The 16,982-nt window shown below is 40.4% G+C and overlaps 1 protein-coding gene across 5 annotated transcripts in view; it reads left to right on the top strand.

Annotated features, from left to right (window-relative positions):
- Positions 1-6,722: 6,722 nt before the first annotated feature.
- Positions 6,723-16,982, top strand: part of GAK (cyclin G associated kinase) — a 73,286-nt gene continuing 63,026 nt past the window's right edge. For all 5 annotated transcript variants that reach the window (XM_062609741.1, XM_062609740.1, XM_062609739.1 and 2 more), the window contains exon 1: positions 6,723-6,993. In XM_062609741.1, coding sequence (XP_062465725.1) covers positions 6,852-6,993 — 142 coding nt within the window. In that variant the 5' untranslated portion in view covers positions 6,723-6,851. The remainder of the gene's footprint in view (positions 6,994-16,982) is intronic.

Here is a 16,982-nt window from a genome sequence, read left to right as displayed (position 1 = left end):
ACCATTCACATTAGCTTTCTTATTACATGAGGAAAATGCTTTTAATAATTCATGTCTCTTTTAAAGACACAGCTATTAACGTCATTCTAATGTATTCCTGAGGAATCTTGAGTGTATTTGACTCCAAGTGGAGGAATGTCAACATGTTAGTGAATAGGAAGTCTCCTTTTTCCTTTAAAAAGGAAAGACATTTCTGACAAGCTATATCAACATTTTGCTAGTGTGGCCAGCCTTTTCCTGAACATATATGCTGAGAGGTAGAACTGACTTCTATTTTTAATAGTCTGAGATGATGTAAGGCGTTATGGCACATTCTGTTGCTAGGTAATGTTTTCCAAGTGTTATCAGTTCACAAGTATCACCAAAACTCTTCTTTGCCTGTGTCATTATGGCAGTTCATCATCATCAGTAATTCGTGTGGCTGTTTCCAGACACTTTCCTTGATTTAGGTGCTCAGAAATGCTGCATTTTAAAAATATATCATCATAGCACTGGAATTGGTGAAGGCAGTAAGAAGGGAAGAAAACAGGCAGAACCATGAGCATTGTTTAATGGTTCCTGCTAAATATTACCTTGCAGTTCTTAAAATCCTGTAAGTGGTGCTGGCTATCCATTCTAATCAACTGCACACCAAAGTACTTCATGATGCCTCACTTTCCGTTTAGTCAGCACTCACATTTCAATGCTTTTGTATGACGGTCAAGCACAAATGACTGCAGCAGCCATTGGAGCCTGTTATCATGTTGCACAAAACACTACCTGAACAAAAGACGTAGCTACTGTACATCATAAATGACCCCATTAAATGTGAGAATGGGTAATTTCTTCACTATCTGAAATGTATTCATTATCCTGTTAGCATTTGTGCTTCTTACCTTACTTTGCCATTCCTCCACCAATTTCCTCTCCAGCATCTTAAGATATGAATCATCTATTTTAAACATCGGAATGCTGTAACTGCTCTTACTTAATACCAGGGAAATGTAATAGACAATAAAGCAGTATAGCTTCCCATTCACAATAAAGGAAAAATATAGGCTTCAGAGGTAAGTCTAATCAAACGCAAGCAGTTGAATATAACATTACTCTTGAGTAAATTTTAAAAATCTGCTTCCTTTCACATGAAGACTGATGGATCCACTGCTTTTTTGATAGACCTGAGCTGAAGTGAGGTCACTGTACCTGCGCCTTACCCAGCCAGACCTAGTTGACTCGATCTAGCAGAGTAGAACTGTACTCAGTGTTGTGACCTACAAAAAAGGCTTTTTTTTTTTTTTTATTGTAAGTGTACAATGCTTAGATGGCAAGGGATTGCAAAGATTACCATAGATTAAAATGTCTATGACTCTTTGACAGTAATTCAGTAAATGGTCATATAGTCTCAATTTTACAATAGTGCTTTGGTAAGAAGCTGTTATACTTGTTTCTCAGAGGAAAAGACCATTTTGATAAAGCCTCTTGTTAAATTTAATAAGGAAATGATTTGTTCAATGGAGATGTCTCTTATTAACTGCTCATTGTAAAAAAAAAAAAAATAAAGCAAAGTTTAGGCCTTTCTAACTGTTCAATAGCTGGAGCCTACAAGAGGCATATTGGACTACTGTGCATATATTGTGTATTTCAGACAGTAAGATCACATTTCTGCAGCACTTTTTTGACCTTGCTCCCTGGCTTCCTGTAAACAGACTTGAGATCAATGTTACAGACCTTTTCTTCAAGGAGTTGGATAGTCTCTGTCTCAGACTACCAACATTTCTTTCCCCTTGTTGCTGGTTTGTGTCTCAAAGCAGCCAGGAGCACCAGTGCAGAAGAAATCCCTAACCACAGGTTGGAACGCGTGCAGTATACACCCAGTCTCCAGAGAGCCTGACTACCCATTTTAGCAAGTTTTCTAATAACTGGTAAGCTAATTTTATTTACATTTACATTTAATTTGCTCAAAATTTTCCTCAAGAACAGGGAAAGACATATGCCTTGTTCGAAAAAAGCACACAAGCTACCTCTGCTAAATGTGGTGTCTAATCCAAAATCAGAGACAAAACTACCACTCCACAAAATCAGTGAAGTATGTTTTTCAAATGACTGTCATGTTTTTTCCAGAAATTAATCACTTGCACTGGAACCTCGAAAGTAAAAACAGGTTCCCAAATCAGACACAAGCATTAAGATGCCAGTTACTGGTGAAAGCTTAGTAACTTATAAATTATAATGTAGCCCACATACAGGGATCAATAAAAATATTTTTATTTCCCAATGTTGCAAGTATTGCTTTATTAACCTTGTTATTTTAACATTAAATGAACAGGCATTTATTTGAAATATGTGGTTACAACATGTTATAAAACTCCCCCAAAATACAGTGGTTTATAATCTGTGTAAGAAAAAACCTGTAATTGCACATTAGAACACAACAGTTCAGTTTATGCACTGTGTTTTGTGACTTCATCCAAAGCAGCAGGCTGTACAGATATTCAGCGAATACAAAAAAGCTACGTGAATGAAAAACCTATATTGCACAAAATCAGTTGGGTGCAACATGTGGAGGTATTAGTGGCGGTTCTAAAAACTGAACTTTTCAAATAGTGAATTTGGATTGGCGCTTCCAAAAGCCGGTGATTCTTGCTGGATTATGCAAGGCAGAATTAAATGTGTATCTTTCAAAAGGGCAGTTTCACTCAAACGTAGACTAGCCAATTAGGAAAGAAAATTAACAAAACAGAAGTGCCAGCTTGGCTCTGAAAAATGTGTTTCATGTCTTTCTGGCCTTAGAAGAGAGGAAGGGTCTCTGCATAAAAAAAGTGAAGACATTAAATTAAGAAATGGCAAACCTGTACTGTTTGCTTTGTATCAGGATTAGCTTTGTGACTCATGCTTTCAGAGCACATCACAAAATTGGCTGCACTAAAAAGTACAAAACTTGCAGATGTATCTAGTCTTCCTTCCAAGATGTACTTCTGAAACAGATTCTCAGCTGTTCTGGATTTAATAAGCTCTATCTACAGCCATGCAGACATTATTCGATATGCCATTTTCCTAGCTATATTTTGATTAAATGCTATTTAGAGAAATACAAAGTAGAATGCTAATTCATTACTGTTTAATTGATTTAATTCATAAGGAGCTGAAAGCAATTACTGGAATGGAAATTAAAGTGTGTATCTTTACTACATGCTAAGAGACAGAATGAACTTTTTGTTTAATAATTCCCTGGTTTATAGCTGTGCCTTGCCTTGACCTTACAATACAAAAGGAAATCCCTTCTTTACCAGCTTCCCCACTTAAGCTTTTCTACAGAACAACTCTTGGCTCATTTTGGGCGAGGCTGTAAAAGGAAGAGGACTGGGTGAGAGTTAAATGCAGACCAGAGCTTTTTTCCTCAGGAGTTCAACCATCCTGCAGCAGTCCAGGGTGACTGTCAGAACTGGGATGCAAATTAGCAACAGATGGCACAATATTATTTCCCTTTGTGTTTCAACAGGGATGATGCCAGCATATAAATGGGTAAGCCTTACTGTCTTTAACACTTAAAGGAAAAATCCATAGACATCTCAAGCTGCATAAATAAAAAGAATACATTATTCTTCTTGGCCGAGTACTGCTAAAAACCAGAGCACTTTACCATATATTTGTCTTGGCAATGTATAAAACGCTCAGCCCCACTAATGCTCAGCTGTACACATTCAAACCACAGCTTACTTAGTGGTCTGCTTTTGTCTTTCTAGTATAGTCCTGGAAATTTAAAAAGACGGGTCAGTAAAATATTACCCAGGCATTCTTTATATTTTTTGGCCAGAAAAGCTGCATCTGCATCAAGGCTTTCCTAGCACACCTGCAGTGCCAAATCCACCCAAATTTTCTCAAATGTAACATTCCTGCTTCTTATCCTACATTTTTTGTTATGCTTCCTTCATATGTAACAGGTGCTGCTTGTGTAATCTTTCTTAGGAAAATCACTGTAAGCTATGACTGACTTCTCTGAGCAATTACAAGCAACCAGAGGAAATTTCACAAATTTTTAGCTTGAGCTTTTAGTACCAGACCTCACACTTCATGCCTATCTGCATATGATTTCTGGACTGAAATTCTGAATTATGTGTGCTCAGATCCTTTCTCGGCAGTAAAATTAAACCTCTCTTGCATAAGCAGTAAACCCACAAAGTTTTAAATACAATGTTTTCACTGATGGAATTTTATTTGCTAATTTTTATACAATTAAAATGTACACACTGATAAGAGAATCAAGACAGTAAGTTCAAGAGCATTTCAAGCAGGCATAAGCCTGTACTGCTGCTGAAAGAAGTAAGTAAGTCTTGCTGCCTTGTCATCCTTGGCTGTTTTTTCCAGCCTTTGGAAGAAAGGCTCTTCCATGTTAAGATAAATGTGAGGTTTAGCAGTGAGACAGGAACTCTCCATGTTAAAGCTAGTTAGCAAAAAAAAACCCAAACAGCCAAAAAAACCACCTCCCCCAAAAGAGGTCATTTTAGCCCAAGTCACTCAATCTGTTACTGAAGGTGAAGCAGAAACATCAGTCTTCATTTAAATTGAGTTAATTGCGTTTTAGTTGCTTCATATTCCATCTGTGTCAGCCTCCTTTTGGGAATAAGAAAATTGCTAACATATAATCTAGACCTTCAAACACACCAGCATTGCTTCTGTGGTTCCTTATAAAAAATCCTGTTCCTTTCCCTGTGGATTTGTATGAGTGAGTTATTGAAGAGGAATATGCAGGTGAACGATAGGACAAGGAACATGGAGCAGAACAGTGCAGTATAGTAAGCCTAACTAGCACTGGTTGTTTGTCCAAAGTAATTCCAGCCCTTACCTGAAAAAAACAATTGGAAAAGTCAGAAACTAAAATGGGATTAAGACAGGATGATCCTGCTCTGAATACAGTCTGCTGTTCTCAAAATGGTGGTGGTGGTGGTAGTATGATTTATGATAGTAAAAAGGGTTTTATTACATGGGCAATAGAAAAACAGTAGCAGATCTCACAGACTGAATGAAGTTGTCTATAAAAAATCTGACTTTGATAATTTTTTTTTTTTTATAAGACATATAAAAACATGGGAACACTATACAAATCTACCAGCTTTTAAGACCACAGTTCTTGACTGGTAAGGGATTGTATAACAAAATCACAGAGTATCTCGAGTCGGAAGAGACCCGTAAGAATCATTGAGTCCCAACTCCCTGCTCTTTGCAGGACCACCTAAAACTAAACCATATCGCTAAGAGCACTATCGAGATGCTCCTTGCACTCTGACAAGCTTGTTGCCATGCATCACTTCCCTGGGGAACCAGTTCCGGTTACCAGCCACCCTGCTGGTGAAGAATCTTTTCCCAGTGTCCAATGGGAACTTCTCCTGATGCAGCTCCATTCCATTTCCTTGTGCCCTATGTCTTGTTACAGCCACCAGAGACAGATCAGCACCTCCCTCTCTGCAGCTCTCCTTGAGGAAGTTCTAGACTGTCATGAGATCACCACTCAGCCTTCTCTTCTGCCCCTGTAATTTACACAGTAGCACGGAGAACAGTGAGTTCTTAGTTTATGGAAGTTGATTGAGAAATACAGCTATAAAATATTTTACTACTGATCCGCGCAGGAGAAAATTAGCATGGCTACCTGAAGTCTTAAGGAATTTGGGAACGTCTGGAATCAACTCAAAAATGATGGCTGCTGGCAGGAAGCAGACTGCAATAGCAAAGATCTAACAGCAAAGACATGACAGCATCTGAAGGGGGCCTACAAGGATGCTAGAAAGGGACTCTTCATTAGGGACTGTAGCAATAGAACATGAGATAATGGGTTTGAATTTAAACAGGGAAACAGGGGATTTAGGTTAGATATAAGGAAGAAGTTCTTTACTGTGAAGGTGGTGAAACACTGGCACAGGTTGCCCAGAGAAGCTGTGGCTGTCCCATTCCTGGCAGTGTTCAAGGCCGGGTTGGATGGGGGCTGGAGCAACCTGGTCTGGTGGAAGGTGTCCCTGCCCGTGGCAGGGGGGTTGGAACTACATGATCTTAAGGTTCTTTCCAACCCAAACCATTTTATACTTCTGGGACTTTCTTAAGGACAGTCCTGGCCATAGCAGCATTCTTTCTGAAACAACAGGCTTGCAAACAGCCTTGCTTTTAGTGATCTGCTGCCCTAGGCTTCCTCCAGCAGACAGGCCTTACCGGGAAGTGATCTGCCAGTGCTAACACACAGTCAGCCTCACATCCAAACGCACAGGGTACCACTCTGCACGGATTGCTGCAATTATCAGTATCCATGTTATCACTGTTCTGCAGCACACCGCAAAGGCACCACCGCCACTGCTCACCCCAGCGCAGGTAGCAGGACTGTGGGAGAAGCGAGGGCTGGCCCTTCAGTGCAGGGGAGAGCAAACAAGACGGGAGGTCCCGAGGGCAGGTGAACAGTGAAAGGGTTCCGACAACGCTCTGTGAGAAGTGCATGCTCTTCCGGAGTGCCGCCAGTGCCGGTGTGAGACGTGCAGACACGAGGGACCCCCGCGCTTGACACGCGGTAACAGCGCAAGGCGCGTCGGGAGGAAACTGGCAGGCCTGGGCCGCCCTTCCCCAGCCCCCGGGCTGCAGCGGACAGCTTCCCCCGAGGGCGGGCCCGCCGGCGGCGGCGGCGGAGGCCCGGCTGGCTGCGGCGGCGGGGCGGGCACCAAGAGCGGCCCCATGAGGTCACAAATGACGCAACTCTCCCGGAAGCAGGCAGCAGTGCAGGGAACAGCGAGTGAGTAGGCGGCCTCTCTCCGCCGCTGCAGTCGGTAGCTTGGCGGACCCGCCCCGCCGCGCCGCCTGCGCGTCTGTCCCTCAGCCGGGCAGCGCCTGCCGGGACCATGTCGCTCTTCCAGTCCGCCCTGGACTTCCTGGCGGGCCCCGGCTCCCTCGGGGCTGCCAGCCGCGACCAGAACGATTTCGTGGGGCAGACGGTGGAGATGGGCGACATGAAGCTGCGCATCAAGAGGGTCATTGCGGAGGGTAAGAGCGGGTGGCGGCGGCTGCAGGAGCATCCGGGGCCGGGCCGGGCCCGACTTTCCCGCTGCCGGGCTGAGCTGTGCTCCTCTTCGGGCCTCCCGCTCACCCCGTCCGCCCTTTCTTGGCCGGGAGGGCTTCCTCCCTGTCAGGCCGCGCCCTGCAAGGGGAGCCCGCCGGGCCGGCTCTGGTCGCTTCCTCCTGCGCCGGCAGTCGGCCCCTCTGACGGGCTGGCTGCCTCCTCGTACCTACTCTGGCTGGGACCGCGGGCACGCTGAGCTGTCGTAAGTGCTGCGGTGGGTGTTCCGCCGGGACCGGGTGTAGGAGCGGTGCCCACTGTTGTTAGTCCTTTTCAGGAATACCCATCGAGAGCCAGTGTTCAGCGTGGAGAGTTCTTCACTTGCTTTGTGATTGAGAATAGCTTCACCACCTAACAGAACTCTCATATGAGTTCATAGTCCACATAGAACGTCATGGAAATACGGGATTGCACGTATATATATGTATATATATATATATATTTAAAATGACAATGTGTCATATCGTGCCAAAGATGCAAATTTGCTTCTGCTGCTCAGGGTTATTTAGAATACCGTGAAATGCAGGAAGAGATGTTAACTTTAAGCAGCAGTGTCAAGAGGCTGATCTCATTCTGCGTATGGGCTTTCCTGGAGTTAAATATCTGGGTGGTTTTCAGTTTCTGTGGATTTTTGGGTAGGTATTTTGGCACGCACTTGCTAGTCTGTTTTAAAATAAGTTCTATGTTTGGTGTGTGTAAACTACTTAGAAATTAGTAGAAATTTGGATCTTGCACTTGTGGTAAGAAGAATTACTTTGTTTTCAAGCAGAAGAGGCACTGAAAGCTTGTCTTAAAAGGCTAAAATGTGACTTTGTCCATATTAATGCAATTACATAGTTCATTATCTTTGAACAGGTCGTTGAAGTTATTTAGGTAGAGTACCTCAAATTTCTATTCAGAGCTTCTTTTCAGTGTTAAAGTTATTTTTTGTAGTTGCTTCTTGTAATTGCCTTGTATGTAGCTGGTTTAATAAGTAGATTTATTGAATTTTTTTCTGGGTATTTTTTTTTTTGTTGAAATATTACCACCCTAAACTGACCACCATGGAAATAAAAATGATTCTTCAAGGTTAGCTGCATCAGTTAAACTTAGAAAAATTTTGCTTGTGTAAAACAACAGGGCATTGGTCTTCACAGCTGTTTAATCTTCTAAAGGACAAATGATTTGTGACTTCACTGCTTAACCACTTTTGACATGTGATCTTAGACAAACCCTGGCAGTTTTTACATAGTAAGTAGCATTCAAAATGGAACTAAATGTCAAGTCCAGTTCTGCCATTAGCCTTTACTTGGACCTTCTTTACTAAGCAGCCAGACAGAGTTTGTGAGTGAAATGTAAGTGCTCAATATGATGTGACTGCAAGGTGAATGCTGGATGAACTAGCTGGTGCTGCTGGTGCTCTGACATTCCTGCCAGGAGGAACTGCAGCAGTTTCCAGAGAGCAACAAAGGAAAAGAAGAGCAGAAAGCTGTATTTGAGGTGTATCTGCTGTTTAGTTCTTGGTTCTGGAACAAGGATTTTATACTTTACTTTGGCAGCAGCTTACTGTTACCTAGGATCTGACACAGGCTTCCTAAAATGTCAGGGTAATTACGCCAGGTTAGATAACTTAAAGCAAACAGGGACATGCTTTAAGTCTAGCATTCTTGCAAATTTATCTGTAACCACTGCTTGGTGTTCCACCTTTGTCTCGGCATTACAGTTTATTTCATGATGCTTTCAGTGTACTAAGTGAAATTGGGCCTTTCTGCTTTTGTTAGAAAGACCACAGCTTGGCTAAAACAAGCTTTAGGATATATTGGGTATGAATATAAAAATGCATGTGAAATACAGAAGTCTGAACTTCTGCTGTCTTCAGATTTTAATTTCTTTAGCATATTATTTTTGTTGCTGATAATTAATTTATCTTTGAGCTTTGGACCTGTTTGATACCTTGTGATACTTGCTTGTATAACTGTGGCTTATGAGCATTCTCTTCCATGCTTGTAAATACAGAATCTTTTTTTCTTCGGCATGAGTCCTTTCATGCCCAGCTTCTTACTAGAAAGTGAAGTGATACTTTCAAAATTCAGATTTCAAACCATGGTGAACTGTGTGTCATCTGCCAAAGCAGAGAGATAGCCTTTTTTGTAAGCTCATATGGTCTGCTTTGTTTGCAGTTGGTGTGAACACAGTCTGTGGATTAGCATTACACAGTATCATACGGCAGCATAAGTTCAGTTGTTCTCACACCGTGCAGCTCTTTCCAGTTTTGTGGTGTGCTCATCATCTGCGTTGGTGCAGATATGTGTTTGGCCATGCTGTCAGCTGAGACACTGGCTTCATGAGCAAACACCATTCAGTTGTGTTTCCATGTTTGTTTTGTGGAGGTGCCACACTAGGAGTAGGACCCAGCCGACTGAAAAGGTGTGCTGTGAGAGGAACCTGAGAGCCAGGCGGGGGGGGTCGGGGTCAAGGTGATCTCCAGTATTCCTTGCTACCTCCCAGCACATGACTGAGCATGTCACAGGATGGACTGAGTGCTGCTGGAATATGGTGTTTTGTACTTGGGCATTTCAGTAGCTCACTGCAGTTAAGAAATTTTTAGAGGAAATGGGTGGGGGCCTTTACATTTAATCCTTACTTGCCCTTCATATGATCACAGAATCATAGAACAGTTTGAGTTGGAAGGGACTTTCAAAGGTCATCTAGTATTATGCTGGCTTCAGGTGTTAGGGTTCTTCTGTGTCCTCTGGTTAAGTGCACAGACTGCCACACAATTTTATTTAAGTAAAATAATCACTGATTGCATGCCTACTTAGTAAATGTGAGTGAATGTAAGTATCTCACAGTCTTTCATGACAGAGGACGCTTGCATGGCCATGAGGCACTTGCCAGTCCGGGTATTCTGTATGTGTCTCCATCACAACATGGGTGTCTGCTCTCACCGGGGTGTCTGCATACACATGGCCCAGGTACATGAGATAAGAGTTCTCCAGACGTTTACTGTTTGGTTTTTATACAGTTGGGTGAGGGTGCCTTAACTGTACTCTGTCAGATCCCTTTCTATTAATGTGAACAGGATGTGCATTTTTGTTAACTTTTTGCTTCTTCAGTTGATGAGTATCCTTTCCCCTTGTTCAGATGTGTCAGGATTCTTGTACCAATCTGTGCTAGACGGTTGTGGGACTGAGATGGTCCTTGCTGAGCCAACAGTTGACGTAGCCTGCATATTTGACCTTGGGAGAGAATGGGGAGAGCAAGGGACCACACCAGCCTGAACAGTAGCTATCAGAAATTTCTTGTTTCTTGCTCCTGAAAGCATATTTGCACAGACAAACAACCTAGCAAATTTGTTTTTCAAATGCTAGATGCTGCTGGCTTTCATTTTTGCCTCTGTTGAACAAAGCATCTCTTCTAATAGACATTATTCTTGTTTACCTACTAATGGTGACACTCAAAGATGATGGGCATGTAAATACGGGAAATTTCTTGATCTTCATCTATACTGTAGAAGGAATAGAACCTGGTCACTGGGCTGTCAGTATTCATTGAGAGACTGCCAGTGCCAAAGATGGTCAGTGAATTACAGAAACTTGTTCTTCAATTCTGTGTAGTAATGCTACTCCAATGGGAGGGTAAGTTGATATGAGAATAGCGTGTCCTGTGATGTGCACTGTCAAGTTTCAAAGTTACATACAAAGGAAGCTGATTTTTTTAATGATTGTAAATTGCATGGTTGTATTAGTTTTGGTAGTTAGCTAACTGGAGAAGCCTGTTCGCTTTGTGCTGAATGAATGTTTTAATGAAATTGCTGTTTTTTAGAGCGTAAATGAAGGGCAGAATGATTTGGAAGCTAAATAAGATATTGACAGAACTGCTTGTGTGCTTAAATTATTCAGTCTTTCAATATAATCATATTCTGTGAATGTTTCCATTGAGGCTTTTTTTTGTAAAAACAGGCAGCTGTTGCATTGATGGGTGGCAGAAAGTTCGTAAATTATTTCATATATCTTGTTGATAAAGTAAAAATAGAAGATATGAAACCAGAAAATGTCTATTCTAGAGGTCCTTCCATGAAAACAGGGAACTTAATCTTTATGGTGAGCCATGGAACAAAATCTGATACTGTTCAATCTCCTATCCTTTTGAAAGGATAAAGGGATCTTCTAAAAGTTTTCTGTTGCATATTCAGTTAGGTCAGGTAATATTTTGAGGGGGTTTTAGTGTAAAAAATCAGTTGACAACTCCACTAGTAGTTCCTGCTGCCACTCAGTGCGTAATGTAACATCCCTACAAATACTTAACTGCCAGTAAGTGAGACTTGAATTTGCTTCTTGAGTACTGTTACTGAGTTTTGTAGGTTAAATGGTAAATATGAAACTATCAGTAGGTGTATTTTAGCTTTAAATTTTCTAGAACAGAGATCATACTAACAGAAAAATAATCTTCAAAAAGTTTGGAATATTTATGTCCTGGTAAGCTGTTTTAACTGCCATAAACCAGATAGAAAAATTCCCTTATTAATCCTTTAAATGGCTTATTTTGAAACACTTTGTATTTGAGTTATTCAGTTTCTTAATATTTGTGATAAAGGTAATTGCATCAGGAAAACAACTTTATGCTACAATTACTGTTTAAAATTACAGTTTTTATCTTTCTTGGCCACTAATTCAACTGCAGACTGAATATGCTATAATTTTTTAATTCTTGGGTATAATTGCTGTTCTGTGAAGTACTAGCTAAGTCTTTGTTTTTATGTGAAATGGGGCAGTGTTACCTTCGTTCAATTTAAAAAACTTATATAAAACAACTCAGGGTCTTGTCAGTGGAAGGCAGTGGTGGCATGGAATGAGCCACACTTGTCTTTTAGAGCCTATTGAGAAATGTTCTGCCTGCTCATATATACTATTGTAATGTGTTTGGAAATTGTTTGTGTTACTGCTTTAACCAGGTACTCTTTGGCCTGACAAAAATGCAGCAAAAGCTGAGAATGAGTGATGAAATTATAGTTTCAGTGTGTGTGAGGTTCTCCTGCAGAAGAATCGGGGAGTTGATATCCTCAAGAGAACAGTTGAAGATAGAGATACAATAGAGATACCCCTATTCATGTTAATACTCCAATGAGCAGATGATTGTGGGGTGCTTGCGGTCTCTTCAAATAATAGTTGTATCTCATGAAGCATGTGGACTTTTTAGTGCTGATTTAGGTATGGGATAGCTGAGAGAAATTCCAGAAAGGGGCTTTTCAGACAGTGCAGAGGCGTTAGACAAAGCTGTGGAACTTGGGCAGTTTAAGGATCACTTAAGACTCTAGGTAAATTACAAGTTTATAATACACTGAGTCCATTTAGCCTTGTTTTTAATTCCAGATAATGGGTTTTTGCTTCTCACTACATAGTTTTACTTGCCCCTGTTCCTAGATTTAGAAAAAAACACACTTTGAGAATAGACATGGATTTTTCTTCCTCCTGTGGGTGTTAGGGCTGTGACTTTCTGCATCATCTCCAAGGCTTTTTGATACGAGTTAATGTTAATACTAGCCTTTTATTCTTTTTAAATAGAGAATTTTCCTCTCAATACAACAGTATTTTGCAAATAAGACGAAATGAATCTTGCTTGTGATGTGCCACTTTGTCTAGTTGTGCTGTCAGTAGAAGGATGTTCCAAATGGTCAGGATTAATTTTCTGTATTTGAAAATAGCCAAGGACAGTTAGGATTGAGATACATGAAAGGGAATTCCCTGAAATTTCACCTTTTCTTTCTTTTTTTTAGAAGAAAATGATATCCCTGTAAAAAAAAAAAAACCAACAAAAAACAAAAAAAACCCAACTGCTTACGGTTCCTCTTTGCTTAACTATCTATGCAAACTTGCTAACTTTCCAATATTTTGTTGCTTGTTTTACATACAAGGCTGAAGAATTAAGAGTAAAGGAGGTGCATGATTGTGTGAAAAGCAGGGAACAAGAAACCTATGCAGCACACAGTTAGCAACCATTCTTCATGTGTATTGATTTCTTATGCTTCCTTTGAGCAACAAGTGTGGATGAAAATAGCAGAGAAGAGGAGAAACATGATGGAAAAAAAAAATGCCTTTTTCAGACTGACAGGAGTCTAAAACTTTCACCATGAAGCTTTAGTGAAAGGAAGCTACATTATTCCTTGGTCAGAAAGGTGGCTACAGGCTATTTTAAAAAGCTGTCATGAATTGAAGCCATGTAGGTGACTTGTTATAAGCTGCATTCTGGCAATGAGCCTTATGTCTCATTAAAGTATCAAAACTTGCTGCTTTAGGCTTACAGGCTTTTTCAGTATTTTGAGTGTGAGCAGGCAATACTAGTTTACCAAGCTTCTAGGCACAATTCTAATTTGTTATTAAATGCTGATTTTTTTTGATTGTTATAATTCATAAAACTCTGGGCAGCAGAGGGACAATGAACGCTTAACAGCCAACTTTCTGCGAACCCTGATAGTTCAATTTGCTGGCAGATGGTTGGAGTAACTATAGAAGAAGGAGAGCTCACATCAAGTTAAGAAGTTGCAACAGCCTGTGATGTAAAGGATGATGACAGTTACTCTGCAGACCTTGTATAAGGCAGGCTTCTTGGAAGTGTGAAAAAAACATGGCAGTCAGTAAAGAAGAACAGGAGCACGGTGACCTAGCAGTTTTCCAGTTTATGTTGCCTTAGCTGTAGATACAGAGAGGTTTTTCAACACAAAGCATGGAAGGGGGGTTGGAACTGGGTGATCTGAAGTTGTGATTAAAGTCCTTTCCAACCCTAACTATTATATGATTCTATGGAGCAGAACAGTGATGTTTTTTTTTTTAAAGCTAGTGTTTCTTTGGATATAGCAGTTTCTGCTTGCAGGTGATCTCTGCAAGTCTGAGGGTGTTCTACCTCCCTGCTTCTCAGGGTTTACTGAGAAACATTCAGACCTTTGAGTCATCCTTCCTATTTGAGACAGCTTCATCTTGTTATTATAACTTTGCAGTTGACACAAATGGATGACTGGACTTCAGGAAAAAAGTTTGAGTCAGTGCTTGCAACAGTGACAGAGCATTAAGGATGTTGCTTGTACACTGGTAGAAAAACATCTGTTTGCTTTCATTAAGATGCACTGTAACTTGTAGTTCAGGCTAGAATTCTTTTAATCAAGTTATAATTGAAACATAAGTACTCAAAATTGATTTGGAAGCAAATTTGGTCAGTATTTGGGAGGGCAACAGATAAGTCATATCAGTAACTATAAACAGGAAGTTATCTACACCATTCCTTTGTCATGACTGGTTTAGTGTGTTATGAAACAATGCATTACAATAGCAAGCAGTTTTATATTGTGGTTGAGGTTCCTGTTTTGGTGCTTCACTAGCTGACAAGTAGGAAAACTGTCATTTCACTGAAATTCCTTAGCTGAAAAAACTAACGAAGATGGGGAAAAAAACGGACAGTTTTAAATCCAGTTTGATTTATAGTGCAGTGAACTTAATTGATATGTGATGCCTAGGTGTATCTTGAGGGGAAAATGCAAATCTCTTGGTTGGAAAAGAAAACTGAGTCTTGTCAGCTTTAAATTTGACCTCAGGAAAATCTTAATTTGGACAACTTGTATCCAGATTTCACTGGATTTCCAGATAATGTCAAGTATACTTCACTTAAGAGTCAAATAGCAGTGCTTTAACATAAGTAGATCTTGTACTAACTTCCACTGACAGCAAGAACTTACCATTTTTAAATGGCTTGCATTGCTGAAAATGCTCACTTGCATTGTTAGGTAAAAATGAATGTTTCTGATTTTCAGTTACTATTGAGACCAAAGACCAGTATGTATGTTGAAGTAGATACATAGTTGAACATGAAATCTCTGTAGATTCCTAGCTAGCAATTAAGAGCAGTGAAATTTATTTTTCTTGTTAGAAATGAGATTCTTTTATGTACAGCAAAAATCAGTCAAACTTTGGAATCCTTCTTGGGGTAGTTGTAACATTGTGATTTGAGTGTTAAAACAGGCTTTTCCATCCAGAAATTAACTTTTGTAGTTCTCATAAATGTGGTTGAGTTTTAGACCTGAATTTCAGGATCATTTGTGAACAGAGGGAAGGATTTCAGGGCAACTGTGAATGTGTCTTGAGTTTTGGGAGGACTGCATGATGTTCACTTCCATGAAGATTTGAAATTTATGTTTTTTGAAGTCTAATAATCTGTTCTCAGTTGGGTAAACATATTCTTTTTACTGCTTCATGCTGGATGTCAACAAGATTAAACTTGGTGATAATGTGCAACTTGGTCTATGTTGTAAGCATTTCTTATATTGGAGGAAGGGCTTGTAATTTGTCAGACCAGTTGAAATAGTTGGAAAGGTATGAATGCTTCTAGAGGCCTTAAAAGTTTGTATCAGCTTGGTGATTACTCAGATATATGCTTAAAATGGTGGGTAGAATTGATCTGATGAGTTAATTATGATGCATAGGTGCTTTCACCAGTGAAATATCCAGAAAGGCTTTGGATACATTTGAATGAAGCATAGTTATCTTTTGGAGTACATACATGTATGTAAATCAGTGTATGTTTGTAGTAGTATCTGGGTGTATGCCTGAAGTCCAGAGTAGACTTGCCCCATTCCAGCCATGGTAGAACCCTTGGCAGTGTATGGAGCTGAACTTGCAGAATAACTTTTCCCTAATTTGGGGTTTTTCTGTTACCATTTTGCTCTTGAGCGCATTCCAGGAGACTAACTGTGCTGTAATTCTGTGTATGAGAAGCACTTAATTTTGTAATCAAAGCACATATTTTCAAGATGCAGCTTTTGCAGCGTTATTAGAATAAAGAAAAGAAATATATACCAAGATGAATGTAAAGACTTTCTTCTGGAGGGCCAGCAGTACTTCTACTGTTTAGAAGGTCTGTAGTATCTGTGTAGGACAAAGACATGGAAGCAGTAGCTCTGCGGTACAGTGACTGGTGTACACTGCTGTTGGAGCTTGCAACTCACTGGGACAGCACACTCTGAAACCTAGGGCATGCCTCTGGACTTTAGTAGGGAACTGGCTGGGAAATGAGGTCAAAAACCATGGATTTCCAGACCCAGCCTCAGTAAAAGGATGACTTGCAGATTATCTTGATTGTTTCACAAGCTCTGTGAAATCCATAAACAGCACTGTCCAGAACCATGTCTTTCTTTCATATGTTCTCATTCAGAGAGGAGCAAATTCTCTTCAGGTGGTAAGCATGGAGTTTATTCTGTCTCCAGTCTCTGTCCCATCAGTGTGCAAAATGCTGATTGTAATGGCTGATCAGAACACTTGCACTGGGGCTTTGAAAAAGCTGAGAGAACTTCCTGTTGTGGGAATTACCAAATCTGATGAATGAATGAATCAAAGTAAATAGATAAGCACAATGCACGTATGGGTAATGTATGGTGGAATGAACTGCAGCCCTTGCTGTGTCATCTTCAGTATTTTCATTGATACTCTAGCTCTTCTGTGGTGCACTAGTTGCTCTCTTCTGTTTGTCCTCCCTGCAGCTGGGATCTTGGTTTTGCTCGTTTTGTGTATTATTCCCTTTTAGACACCAAAAGCAAAGGCAACATCCAGGAGTCTGTCATTTATTTGTTTCATGTTGTGGATGCTACTGTCAAAGTGACAAGGTGTGTAGCAGGAGTCTTGGAGCACACTATGATGGTCAATTGCCATGTAAAACTTTGGAGAGTACTTCTTGGAAAGCCTTGTATTTGATGGAATTGCACAAAGCAAATACCGTATTCACTTCAGTCTCATGTTAATATTCTTTATCCACAAAGAAGGTATTGGGTACTAAAGTGACTAATGATCTGCATCCTGCATCTTTCAAAAGAAGTGCCTTGTCAACTTGTTGCTTGTCTGTTGTGGTTCATTCTTTAGTTATTCTGTTCTCATAGCCTTTTTGACAAGTAAAATTT

This window comes from Pezoporus occidentalis, unplaced genomic scaffold (assembly GCF_034315485.1).
Source record: "Pezoporus occidentalis ecotype Australia unplaced genomic scaffold, CSIRO_AGI_Poc_V1 ctg140, whole genome shotgun sequence".
Taxonomy (NCBI): domain Eukaryota; kingdom Metazoa; phylum Chordata; class Aves; order Psittaciformes; family Psittacidae; genus Pezoporus; species Pezoporus occidentalis.
Note: the sequence above shows the minus strand (reverse complement) of the source record. Positions and strands in the feature narration are given on the sequence as shown.